We start from the raw sequence: 13,784 nt of genomic DNA, 5'->3' as shown, positions 1-13,784 counted from the left end.
CATGAGAATGTTTCATATTTTGAACATTATTTTTTAACACTGTGATGTCTGTAATGTTTTACTTTAAATGGCAGCTGAATTATTTATTGCTTATCATGTTAAGAAATGTCAGCAAAGATTTATCCATGAGCCAGATGCATTCATCAAAAGAGCCACATCTGGCTCGCGAGCCATAGGTTGCCTACCCCTGGTCTAGACTGTATTTCTGATTAATTTAATGTTATCTTCATCGTAAAAAAAAAAAAAGCTTTTCTTTCCAAAATAAAGACATTTCTAAGTGACCCCAAATCTTTGAACGGTCGTGTACATAAATAAATTTATATTTAAGTATGCATCAGATAATAATATTAAAAAATCATTTCACTAGGTTTAGACTTTCTGTCCTAAGGAGGTAGCCTATGACAAAATAAGACAGATAAACCCTCTGGAGCAATATTTTCAGTACTGTCTGATCCCTCCGGGCCAAACTGTCCCCCGTTGCAGTTAGTTAAATGTGGAAAATGACCAGCAGGAGTTGTGTTGTTGTGTGTTCCAGTTACACAACCATCAGCAGCGTCTTTTCCTCCAGTCTGAAGAAAAGTTGTTGGTCGCCGGTTGCCATGTGATCCTGGAACCGGACCAGCCGGAATGTCAGCTGTCATGTGGAGCTTCCTGCTCGGTAAGCGACACCCATCCAACTGAGCCGCACCACATCGGCCTGTCTCTCCCCAGAGCTGCTTAAATTCAGTCCGGAGCCCTGCTAGGGGTGATTGGGGACTTCCAGTGACGGCAAACATGCGCTCCGTAGCTGGACTGGCTGTCATTGTGGTGGCAGCGAGCGTCTACCTCTACCTGCTGTCGACGCACCTTCCTCCAGGACCAAAGCAGCCACAGGCGGCCTCGGAGGGCCAGGACAAAGAGCTCCAGGAGTACAGGTACTAAACACTGGAGCAAGCGAACTATATATACAAACTTAAAAATAGTCTTATTAACCTCTTAAGCCCTGGCCATATTTTCAGAAAAAACGCCGGGATTTCTTCGGCCCACCCGTGGACCGACCAGGCTTAAGAGGTTAAGAATAAAGAATAAAAAATATTATCATTATCCCTACTCTAATCCAGCTATTTATTGATCCAGTAGATCAATAAATATAAATTATATTACACTATTATTGCAGAAACAACTTTACACACTTATTTAATTTTTCTGGACTTTCAGAAATGTTTGCATGAATAAAACTCAGCTAAATAAGACTTTGCTCTTACTTCTGCCCCTTATGTAACCATTATACATCATTCAGCTGCATTCTTGTCAGATTTTTTATGTTAATGTAATAATTTAGGTAATTTCTGAGTAAAATGTGCTCGTTTTCATGTGTTGCTGTGTATTTTCCCCCAACTTAACATCAAAACTAATACTCCAAGTGTTTTATTTTGTCTGAAAAACACTTTTACACCATATAATGTCACATTAATAGCGTTTACCATCATAAATGAGAACAGAGCCAGAAATGATCACATTTCATAGGCCTGGTTGGCACTTTTAATTCAAAACTGACTGAAACCACTAACTAGTTATCATATTAAGTTGAAAATTTGCGATCGATCAGTGAACTGTCATCACATATTGTGGCTTTAAAGTGGACACTACAGTTCAACTAAAGTAAAGGAGCTGAAAGAAAATAGCAAAATTTAAGAGGAAACTCCCTGAAGTGATTGTAAATTTACATTTTGTGACCCTGTTGTATCCATCTTGGAAGCCCTCGGTGATTCCCCACAAACCCCGCGCTTAGAAACCACTTCACCAGTCACCCATAAACACTGTTTACCTTTCTCTTTTCACAGTACATGCTGGGAAAGGATCCCTGTGAGGCTGAACAAGAGGAAAATCAATGAATGACGAATTAATTTATTACACAATTTGAGCTTTTAATCATCAAACAGAGCTGCAGTTACTCATTATTTTCATTGTTCAATGTCATAAAAAAGGAAAGAAACCAGAAAAGATTGACATTTAAGACACTAAAATCACAGAGTTTAGACTTTTTTCTTTAAAAAATTACTCAAACTGATTAATCAAATATCTAAATAGTTGACAAATTAATATTTACATACTTGAATGAATCAATCTTTAGTTTTCTGCTCATATTGTTAATTTTAAATGTGAAATGTTACAATAATAATATTTAATGACGTCAGTGTAGCCATAAAATATCAGATGTGTTTTATATTCACACCTTAAGTACATTCTGTACTGATCACATTACTGCTCAGTGCATGTGTGTGTGTGTGTACGTGTTTATCTACACCGGTGGGGACTTGAACCTGACTCTGTGCTATATAGGACCTAAAATGAGGTCCCCACGGGTGGCAACAGCGTTTTCTTGGCCATGTTGTTGTTACTAAAAAACTGTAAAAGTGCAAAAACGTTTCTTTAGGGTTACGCATTGTTTTGGTGTTGGTTGAGGTTAGGGTTAGGGTAAGGGTAAGGGTTAGATATGAATGGGAGTCAATGGTAGGTCCCCACAAGGATAGGAATACACAGTGGTGTGTGTGTGTGTGAGTGTGTGTGTGTGTGTGTGTGTGTGTGTGTGTGTGTGTGTGTGTGTGTGTGTGTGTACAGAAACACACTAATGGTTTTTAGATATTAGTGCATATGTTTGTGTGTTTGTGTGAGTTTTGACAGTGGTATGTTGCAATGTGTCAGACACGAGAGAGTGAAGTTGGTCTGGAGATGATAGAATATCACCGACTTAGGCTATCTGAAGCCAAGAGAGCACGTGTGTGTCTGTATGTGTGTGCGCACACCCAGTAAATTGATATTACTCACACTTTTAGAGATAAAGTCATTCAAACATCCAGTACATCCAGTGTGTGTGTGTGTGTGTGTGTGTGTGTGTGTGTTGACATGACCTTTCAAGAAACTATGGTTAAACTGTTTTCTAACATTTTATTGTCATAATTTATCAGCAATTTTAAAAAATATTAAGTGGGATTAATCATTAGGGCTGCACAGTGGAGTAGTGGTTAGCACTTTAGCCTTGCAGCATGAAGATCCCCGGTTCAAATCCCGGCCTGGGCCTGGGATCTTTCTGCATGGAGTTTGCATGTTCTCCCTGTGCATGTGTGGGTTTTCTCTGGGCACTCCAGCTTCCTCCCACAGTCCAAACATATGCTGAGGTTAATTGGTTACTCTAAATTGTCCGTAGGTGTGAATGTGAGAATGATTGTTTGTCTGTATATGTAGCCCTGCGACAGACTGGTGACCTGCCCAGGGTGTCCCCTGCCTTCGCCCGAGTCAGCTGGGACAGGCTCCAGCACCCCCCGCAACTCTAGTGAGGATAAAGCGGTGTATAGAGAATGGATGGATAGATTAATCATTAGTGAAAATAATTATTTGCAGCCCTCACTGCTTTTGTGGTATTTACAGTTTTTCTCAGTTTCTCAGTTGATAAGACCCTGGTTCTGAAAAATAGCACACATTTCCCACAACACTGCACCCTATTTTCTTTATAGGACACAAATCGCAAAGCACTGCACACTTGTGTCAAAGGCGCACTTTATTGTCAAAACTCAAACTTGTTTTCAAAATTAGCACACACAAAGCAAAAGTAGGACACCGCACTGTTAAATACAAAACACTCTTCTCTCACCGTGTTTTCATATGAAGTATAAAAAATGATACAGTCCTAAAAAATGACAGCAAAGCACGGGTGCATCCTATAAATGAATCAGAGGGGGCCACTGCAGTACATTTCAAAATAAAAAAATAATGTTAGACAAAAAAGACAGCACTGTATTGTACAGAGTACAGTATGGAAATATTTACACCACGTCTGCATCAGATCTTTCAGCCTAGTCAGGCCACGAGGACCTCATCAACATAACAAGCTATGTTTTCTCTGGCCAGGCAATGTGGGAAGAAAGACCTAGTGTGTCTGATCCAGCCCTGACATGCATCAACAGAAACATCACTACATGTTACAGTTTTTCTCACTTGATAAGACACTGTTCCTAAAAAATAGCACATATTTCCCAACACGCTGCACACTATTTTCTTTATTTGAACACAATTCACAATGCACTGTGCACTTGTGTCAAAAGTGCACTTTAATGTCAAAATTTGAATTTTGTTTTCAAAATTAAGACACAACAAGCAAAAGTAGGACACTGCACTGCTAAATACAAAACACTCTTCTCTCACTGTGTTTTCACAAGAAGTATAAAAAAATGATACTGTTCTCAAAAATCACAACCTAAACACAGATGCATCCTGTAAATGAATGAGAGGAGGCCATTGCAGTGCCTGACTGTACATTTCAAAATGAAAATAATGCCAGACAAACAATACAGCACTGTATTGTACACAGTACAGTATGCAAATATTTACACCACATCTGCATCTATTCTTTCAGCCTGGTCAGGCAACAGGACCTCATCAACATCACAAGCTATGTTTTCTTTAGCTAGGCAATGTGGAACGAAAGACCTAGTGTGTCAGGGCTCCTCCCTCTCCTGCTTGGGTCTCAGCCTAATTAGCGACGGCTGCGAAGGAGCGCAGCTGGCCCTGATCAACAAGCAGCACTGCATAAAAGCCTGGCTCTTTCCACAGCTCAACGCCCGCCTCGCCATTTCCGCCTCGCCTACAGCTTCAAAGAAGCTAATAGCTTCTCCTGCAGCCTTAGAGAGGTTTCCCGCCTCTCCTGCGTTTTCAAGGAAGCTAAAAGCTTCTCCTTCAGCTTTAAAGAGGCGAAACGCCTCCCTTGCAGTTTTGATGAGACTTCCCGCCTCCGCTGCAGCTTTGATGAGACTTTCCGCCTCTTCTGTAGTCTTGAAGAGGAGAAATGCCTCCCCTGAGTCCTTATTAAGGCAGAACACCTTCCCCAAGTCCTTAAAGAGACAAGATGCCTCCTCTGCAGCTTTAAGGAGGCTTCCCACCTCCTCTGCAGCCTTGATGAGGCGAAACGTCTCCTCTACAGCCTTGATGAAGCGAAACACCTCCTCTGCAGCTTTGAGGCAAAATGCCTCCCCTGAGCCCTTGAAGGGGCGTGGCGCCTCCTCGGCCACCTTGAAAAGGTGTAGCGCCTTCTTGGCAGCCTTGAGGAGGCGTAGTGCCTCCCCCCGAGCCCTGAAGAGGCATAACGCCTCCCCTGAACCTTTGAAGAGGTGTAGCCCCTCCTCGGCAGCCTTGAGGGAATGTAGCATCTCCCCTCCAGTCCGTAAAAGGACTACACCACCCCAACACCAAGTGGCGCCCCTGCAGTGGCCTCCCCAATTAGTTCCCCTGCAGTTGTGGTCTCCTCAACCCCGTGTCCAGTCCAGCCCTCCGAAAGAGCCCCAGTTCTTTGTTCAGTTCAGTCCCCAGTCGCTTCCCCCGAAGAATCCCCAGTTCTAGTCCTGTCCCCAGTTCCGAATCAAGCCCCATCCCTAGTCCCGAACCCAGTCCTGTCCTCAATTCTACCCCCCGAGGGGTCCTCAGTCCCTAATTTAATCCTGCCCCCGGGTCCAGTCCAGTTCCAATCCAGTCCAGTCCCAGTCCAGTCCTGCTATAGTCTAGTCCGGCCCAGTTCTAGTCCAGTCCAGCTCGAGTCCAGTCCAGTCCGGTTCTAGTCTGGTCCAGTTCTAGTCCAGTCCAGCTCAAGTCCACTCCAGCTATTGTCCGATGCAGCTCGAGTCCAGTCCAGTCCTAGCTCAGTTCAGTTCCAGTCCAGTCCAGTTCTGCCCCTGGAGGGGTCCTCATCTCCAGTTCTGCCCCCAGAGGGGCCCTCGGCTCCACCAGCTCTGCCCCCAGAGGGACACCCAACTCTGGCTCCAGCTCTGACCCCGGAGGGACACCCGACTCTGGCTCCAGCTCTGCCCCCGGAGGGGCCCCCGACTCTGGCTCCAGCTCTGCCCCCGGAGGGGTCCCACCACCGCTGACACCCAGTCCGGCCACCGGCCCGGCCTCTGGAGGGGTTCAGCCGCCGCCGACACCCAGTCCGGCAACCGGCCCGGCCTCCGGAGGGGTTCAGCTGCCGGTTCCCAGTTCATTAGCCACAAGTGTGATCAATTTTGAGTTGTTGTGTTCAACCGGTGATGCCTGAGCTTTAACTGTGTTTGACTTTTGCTTACCAGTGCTCACTATTTTGCAATACAGGTGCATCACAATGACAAAGTGTTGACAAGATGTGTCTAAACAGGTGAAAAGTGCTTATGGTTTTGCCAAAAGAGTGACTGATTCAATAAGTGGGTTCAGGCAACTGAGAATTTGGTTCAGAAAATAGAGTTTAGTGTTTTAGCAATTGAGAAAAACTGTAATACAGCGGTGGCTTTCATTCATTTCGTTCTTGTAAGTGATTGACAGGTGCCATGTCCCGCCCCGTGATTTACTGATAATTTGGGCTAGCTTCAGTCAGCCCACAGGCCTTTGACGCAGCGAGAAAAGGTTAAGCTATGGCGGGCGTTAGCATGAACGAGGTGGATTATTTGCTTTCATGTCCATTTTCCTCAATTTCCCTTTGGAGGAAAAGTTGGAAGTTAAGACACTGGGATCACATCGGCCGTCGATGTGAGCTTCTTTTCAAATAAAGCAGGCCCATGTTGACCTGTTAAAGGACTGTGACACCTTGTTTTTGCTGAGGTCATCTGTTGTACTGAAGGCGTGTTTTGCACTACATGTTGCCAAACAATTGTAATAAGACAGTTGCAGCAGGCTATCTGTGGGCAGTTGTTTGCAGTTGGAACACGTTTTGTAGTGGTGTCTGTGTGTGTGTGTGAGTGAGTGAGTGAGTGAGAGAGAGTGCTGATGTAGAGCACTAAAAAAGTAGTGTACCTGTAATTGTTGTAACTGTGTGTATCATAGGTGATGTTGCTTTTGCAGCTGTGTTAACCATTTAATCGGTATTATGCATTTGTTAGCCCACCCAACAAATTTCACCACCAGCCGCCATTGGAAAGGGAGATTAAAGAAAAACCATAATAAGTTGAGGGTTCATAGTGAACCATTCCCGAATCAATAGTCCTATATGAAAACTAGCATTGTCCTAGATGTATTCATGTGGCCTATCATCAGCATCCAACTGAAAAACTCTCTGGAACAAACGCACATAAAACAGAGAAAAAGTCAGTCATGTACACTTTCTGTAATTTTACTAGCATTTGTGAACCAGAATGATGCATTAGATTTTTTGTTACATTGTTCTCAGAACATTTGTGACTGCTTGTATTGTTACAGTACAGACATGTCACTGAAGTGACAAACAACATTTATACACCATGTAAAGTAAACCACAATAAACCGGAAACTATTTACTTTATGCGCCATCCTTACTATCTGCTGAACTTAACAACAGATTGCATTCTAAACAGCTAATGTTGCTTCTCAGCAGGTTTCATTGGCAAAAGTATTTCCAGCTTTGAATTGTGGTGCCTTAATTGTGACAGCTTTGTTGGAACAGTGTCCCAATTCTACCTTCTAGTGTTCACTTTTTTGAAAAATGTGTGTTATTGTCTGGATTCAGCCCTCTGGCTGCCTCTTGCCCCACTTCTCCTCCCTTTTCCGTCCTCCCCTCATTTGAATTTTGACCCTTTGTGGACTCTGTTGTTTTCTGTTTAATATGTGTGCCTGTTTGTTCCTTCTGTGTTGGTTGCTTGTCTGTGTGCGTTTTGCTGGTGTGTCTTTGTCTCCCTCTTTCTGTGGCCCTTCTCTCCTGTCACTTCTCCTGGCTTGTCACCTGCTTTGATTACAGCATGAGCGTCAGCTGCCACCAATTAGTTAATCCTAATCACCTGTCTCCTGTTATTTAAGCTCTGCCATTCCCCTCAGTCTTTGCTGGCGCATAGTTGGACAAACATGCAGTTTCTATTCACTTCCCACTACCCTCCTCCGCTGGATTCTCAGTTGTTGGACTTCATCATTTTTCATCTCTTCTCCCCACTGGACTTGTTGCTTGTAAGACCCTAGTTTGGTCTTGAGTTAGCTGTTCATTCTCCTTCTGTAGTATTTTTAAGTCTTGCTGTTGCCTTTGTCTAGTTTAGTTTTTGTCTCCTCTTTTTAGTCAAGCCGTTGTCTTTGTCTAGTTTAGTTTTCTCCTTCCGTTCCCTCCTGAGTTCCCTCCTGAGTTCCCTCCTGATCTATTAGTTTTTGTCCACCTTAGTCTCGTTTTCAGTTGTAAATGGTTTTTGTTTCAGTCAATAAATTCTTTAATTATGCCTAGCTTTTTGTCGGTGATGTCTGCACCTGGGTTCTCCACATCCACCAATCCTAACAGTTATGAGTGAAAAGTGTGTTCAAATGAGCAAAAACCGTGTTCAGTCTTTTGCAAAAAAGAGTGCAAGAGGTTTGAAAACTATGTGCAAACCATGAATAGTGTTAAAAGTTTTGACAGCAGAGCAGGGCCGGATTGGAAGTCAAATTCGGCCCAGGACTTTTTGGACCAGACCAGCCCACCTGTGCAACCCCGGACCGCTTCAACAGAGTCAGAATCTAAATTGCTTACACTTATATATGCTTCTTTCCACCCACTATGTGGTGGACTATGTGTTGACATTTGAAATGCATCTTGAAACCATGAAGACACCTGTTTTATGAATTCAATTAATTTGTGACTTCTGTCTTCTTTCTCTCCCTCTTGCCCTCTGTTATCTCACAGCACTGAGATTTCTCAAAGAAATGTAAAGTAGGCTACTTTACAAATGAAATGTGTTATTAATAATATTATTATTACTGCTACTACTATTACTACTACTACTACTATTATTACTAGGCTACTACTACTACTATTATTATTATTACTATTACTACTAGGCTACTACTACTACTACTACTATTATATAGCACTACACTGTAGTCTTCTTTACCCATTCACACACACATGCTTTAGATACCAGCTCATAGAGTTGATTACAATTCAGACCATAAAAATCCTTTTTCAAAATTTTACCTGTGAAACACACATTAAGACCATCAGGGAAAAAAATAAGATAAGATAGACTTTATTGATCTCACAAAGGAGAAATTTACTGTTACAGGGCTCTTAGAAACAAAAAAACTGAGGAGTGCAAAAGTCACGAAAGTGCAAGAACAAGATAATAAATATTGCACATAACAATTACACAGTGGTGTTATATAGTCTGATGGCAGTGGGGATGAAGGACCTGCGGTAGCGCTCCTTCTTGCACTGAAGGTGTCTGAGTCTCATGCTAAAGGAGCTGCACAGGTCCACTACAGTCCGGTGCAGTGGGTGGGAGCTGTTGTCCATGATGGATGAGAGCTTGGTCAACTTCCTCCTCTCACCCACATCCATCACAGAGTCCAGTGGGCAGCCCAGGACAGAGCTGGCCCTCTTGGTCAGTTGTTCAGTCTCTTCATGTCCCGCTCTGTGCTGCCCGGGGCCCAGCAGACGACAGCGTAGAGGAAAGCAGAGGCTACCACAGTGTCATAGAAAGTCCTTAGTAGAGGTCTGCACACTCCGAAGGACCTCAGCCTCCTCAGAAGGTGGAGGCGACTCTGGCCCTTCTTGTACAGAGCATCAGTGTTGTGGGACCAGTCCAGTTTATTGTTGAGGTGAACACCCAGGTACTTGAAACTGTCCACTGTTTCAATGTCCTGCCCCTGGATGTTTACTGGTGGATGTGGGAGTGTCCTTCTCCTTAAGTCGACCACCATCTCCTTCGTCTTACTGGTGTTGAGGCACAGGTGGTTGCGCTCACACCAGTCCACAAAGTCCATGATGACCGACCGATACTCCAGCTCATTCCCCTCGGACACACTGCCCACAATGGCGGAGTCATCGGAGAACTTCTGGAGATGGCAGCTGTCCGTGTTGTAGGTGAAGTCCGAGGTGTAGATGGTGAAGAGGAAGGGCGAGAGGACGGTGCCCTGGGGCGCCCCCGTGCTGCAGACTACCACCTCTGACTCACAGCCACGCAGCCGCACGTACTGTGGACGGTCAGTGAGGTAGTCAGTGGTCCAGGCAGCGAGATGTCCATCAACTCCCGCGTCCACCAGCTTCCCCCGCAGCAGCGCCGGCCTGATGGTGTTGAAGGCGCTGGAGAAGTCAAAGAACATGACTCTCACAGTGCTGCCGGCGCTCTCCAGGTGAGTGAGCGCTCGCTGCAGCAGGTAGATGACAGCGTCTTCTACCCCCATGTTGGGCCTGTAGGCAAACTGCAGCGGGTCCAGGTCGGAGCTCACCACTGAGCGGAGGTAGTGGAGGAGGAGCCTCTCCATGGTCTTCATGAGGTGGGAGGTGAGGGCGACACGTCTGTAGTGGGCCAGTTCCTTGGCGTGAGCTGTTTTAGGGACTGGGACCACGCAGGAGGTTTTCCACAGGACAGGGACCCGCTCCAGGCTGAGGCTCAGGTTGTAGAGGTGGCAGAGGACCTCACAGAGCTGGTCTGCGCAGGTCCTCAGCAGCCTGGGACTGATGCCGTCTGGTCCTGCAGATTTCCTCTGCTTTAGTCGCCTCAGCTCTCTCCTCACCTGTTCCGGTGTGAAGGAGAGGGGGGGGGGGTGAGGGGGGGAGTGAGGTGGGCTGCAGGGGGTGGGAATAGTCCGTGAGGGTGAATTGGGGGCCGGTGAAGGTGTCGCAGGAAGGGGAGAGTCCGCTGGGCTGGGGATGTGTGAAGAGGGGGGAGCAGGAAGGGGGGCAGAAGGGGTGGGGGGAGAGTCAAATCTGTTAAAGTAACAGTTCAGCTTGTCCGCCCTGCGCTGGTCTCCATCAGCTGTCCCTCTGGCACTCTGTCCATGTCCAGAAATGTTCTTAAGTCCTCTCCACACGTCCCGCACGTTGTTCTGAACCAGCTTCTCCTCCAGCCTCTTCCCATAGTCCTTCTTGGCCCGTCTGATCCGCCACTGGAGCTCACGCTGCACTCTCCGTGAAACACATGAGGCTACACTCGCGATGCTCCTTCAGATGCTCCGCGCCAGTGTGGCCAGCTCCTCTACCTTGTTGGTGATGGAGAGGACGTTCCCCATGTTGATAGAGGGAATATAATATGCAGATGGAAGAATATAAATCACATTTGAATATTTTGGCAGCTTAGTTTGAACAGCTACATTTTGTCAGCGGATGTGTCCATAGAAACGACTCGAAAACACATGAGGACAAGAAAAGTCAAAGTCTTGAGTGTCATTCAGGTCCTGTCGTCAGGACAATACTAACTAGCCAGGGTGCGCTTGAGTGTGTGACTTCTTTTAAGTTCATGCAATTCTATACCATGGCCGAATAAATTTGTTTTCGTTGTTGCGCCCAATACGAGCTGCGTTTGTATTGTAGGAGACAGCTACATTTGGCTAACTAGCCAATTAGCTTCTAAGGCTACCGTGGATAGACCTTGGGCTTGGGCTAAGAGTTTACACCACCGATACTAACAGCTTGATATTTCTCTACTAAAGGCAACATATTCAGATATCCTCGAAGATATAGTGAAATGCAGGATTCTTTCATGCTCACCACTCCAGCCTCGCTTTCTTCACATTGATCTGCATCCTCATCCTCGCTTGTTGGCTCAGCCTCTTCATCAGCAGGTGGCCCCTTTGCCTGTGATGGACCGGCAGCGGCTACAGCAAACATTTCTGTTATTGTTTTACTCTGTATGGCCGACGCTTCGAGAGCTTTTCTTCTGTTTTCTCTGAGTTTTTCAGCCCCTCCTCTACGTTTTTTGACATTCTTCTCCATCTTCAACTACCTGGCTGGGCTTTACTGCACACACCGCAATATCAAGTCTAAACTCTACTCAGCCCAGAGCTGTCACCTGAGGGTGGGGCTGAGCGTGCGTGTGGTGTGACGCATGTGGGCCTGTGTGCCTGCGTGCCTGCACAGGGCTGATGAATGGTTTTACGCTCATCCCATTCGGCCGCATATGGATAAATAATCAATTTTTTTTTTGCCTTTTTATTGTGATAGTCGCAGTAAAAAGTGACAGGAAATGGGGAGAAGAGTATGGGGAAGACATGCAGCAAAGGGAATCGAACCCGCTGAGTCGGAGACCAGCCCCTGTACATGGGTCGCCTGCTTAACCTGATGAACTATACGGGCGCCCAATAAACAAAATTATTTAATAAATACCAGCGCACCGGCCCAGATGTGGACCGGCCCTTCGATCAAACAACCGAATGAAATAATGTTCAATCCGCCCCTGCAGCAGAGTCCTGTTTTTGAGAAATGTGTACAGTCAGTTGGTGGCTGTGCAGTGAATGGAATTTCGTGTCTAATCAATCGAGAAAAACTGTAATAGAGTGGTGGTGATTTACCAATTGATTCATTTGTAACTATTAAGGTAATCACAGACTACATTGCAATTTTTTTTTTTAAACTTTATTTTGCGGTTTTACATTATTATATTGACCAGACTGTCACAGAATTTAGGCTGGACTCGTGCAGAGAACCACACTACCAAGGCAAGGATGGAGGTAATGATGGTTTATTGTACAGATGAAACGATGAAGGTGGCTGGGAATTGTCCAGGGAGGAAGATGAGTTATGGGGGAAAGGCAGGAGTCCGGTTATGGGGGAAAGGCAGGAGTCCAGTTTGTAGAATCTTCGGGCTGGGGATCAGCGGCGGTCCAAACTCAACGAGGTGGGGGGGAGCAGAGTGTGGAGCGGGGGGACTGGTATGGGCAGCTAGGTCAACGGTGGGTTTGGCTGGGTTCGGCGAACGGCTCTGGGCAGCTGGTTCTGACAAGGCAAGGAGGAGAAAACAGAGTTAGCGGAGTTCACTTTCTCAATACTGACAAGAAGGCTAGAGAGTCACTGACTGCTGGAGTCGAGAGTTCAGCCGATCTTTATTGCAGTGGTGTGATTAGTGGAATAGAACACAGCTGCCCAGGCTCCAGGGAGGTAGCTGATTACCAAACAGGAGCCAGCTGTGACCTGCTCCACTCCCGAGTCCTGCAGAAAGGAAAGAGGGAGAGAGGAAGAGAGGGAGAGAGGACAAAACTGGATAGGGAAGGGGATTTGGGGTGTCAGAGGGGAGTGAGGGTGAGAGGGGAATCCTGACACAGACAGATAACAAGAAAAAAAAATGGAAAAATGCCCCCTCCCCCCTCCCCTCTCCCCCCTCCCCCCTCCCCTCAAGGCTCATACATAAAAATCAAAATAGAAAAACAGAAAAATACAAGAACAAATACAAAAATAGACAGGCAGGGACTTCTCATCATATATTGTGTTGGTTAATGCTTTGGATAAGATACGAAGTCGTTTTAGCAGTTCAGCACAACAATGTCAGAGTATATAATTTAAAGGGAAAACCTTCTACAAATTCTATAAAAGGACTCCAGGTCAGCGTGAAGTTTCTGTGGGCTTTACACATCTTATAGCTCAGTTTCTCTAAAGGAAGAAAAGATAGTACATCCCTCAACCACTGTAGAAATGACGGGGCTGAATTTGATTTCCAATTTAAAAGTATGAGTCTGCGTGCGAGCAGGGAAGCAAATGCCAAAGCATTTGCTTGTAGCTTTGAGACTTTGTGGCCAGGGGGTGGAATGCCAAAAATGACTGTATGATAGTCAGGTGTTATAGTCTGACCACAGATTTTGGAAAATACGTCAAATATCTGTCTCCAATAGTCGTTGAGGGAGGTGCATGACCAGAACACATGTCCTATTTTGGTGGGTGTATAGCTGCACCTTGGACAGTCAGAAACTGCAGTTGAAAAGAGCTTAGACAGTTTATCCCTTGAATAGTGCAGGCGATGGAGTACTTTAAACTGAATTAAACCATGGCGAATACACAAAGACGAAGCATGAATACGTTTTAGACTGCATTGCCACATATCTTCAGAAAGCTCAACCCTCAAATCCCTCTCCCATGCCATTTTTGTTTT

At 45.6% G+C, this 13,784-nt stretch overlaps 2 protein-coding genes across 2 annotated transcripts in view; one reads left to right on the top strand and one right to left on the bottom strand.

The window, feature by feature from the left end:
* The first annotated feature begins 623 nt into the window (after window positions 1–623).
* The window catches only part of LOC110971186 (transmembrane protein 41A-B-like), a 44,974-nt gene continuing 31,813 nt past the window's right edge, over window positions 624–13,784 (top strand). The window contains exon 1 of the mRNA XM_051950724.1: window positions 624–914. Within this exon, the coding sequence (XP_051806684.1) occupies window positions 775–914 (140 nt within the window). The 5' untranslated portion in view covers window positions 624–774. The remainder of the gene's footprint in view (window positions 915–13,784) is intronic.
* Window positions 12,368–13,784, bottom strand: part of LOC110971185 (integral membrane protein GPR155-like) — an 85,130-nt gene continuing 83,713 nt past the window's right edge. The window contains exons 13-14 of the transcript XR_007943094.1: window positions 12,718–12,898; window positions 12,368–12,637 (exon numbers count right to left, since the gene is read on the bottom strand). The gene's annotated coding sequence lies outside the window, so the exon portion shown is untranslated. The remainder of the gene's footprint in view (window positions 12,638–12,717; window positions 12,899–13,784) is intronic.

This window comes from Acanthochromis polyacanthus, chromosome 7, assembly GCF_021347895.1.
Source record: "Acanthochromis polyacanthus isolate Apoly-LR-REF ecotype Palm Island chromosome 7, KAUST_Apoly_ChrSc, whole genome shotgun sequence".
NCBI classification, from domain to species: Eukaryota; Metazoa; Chordata; class Actinopteri; family Pomacentridae; genus Acanthochromis; species Acanthochromis polyacanthus.
Note: the sequence above shows the minus strand (reverse complement) of the source record. Positions and strands in the feature narration are given on the sequence as shown.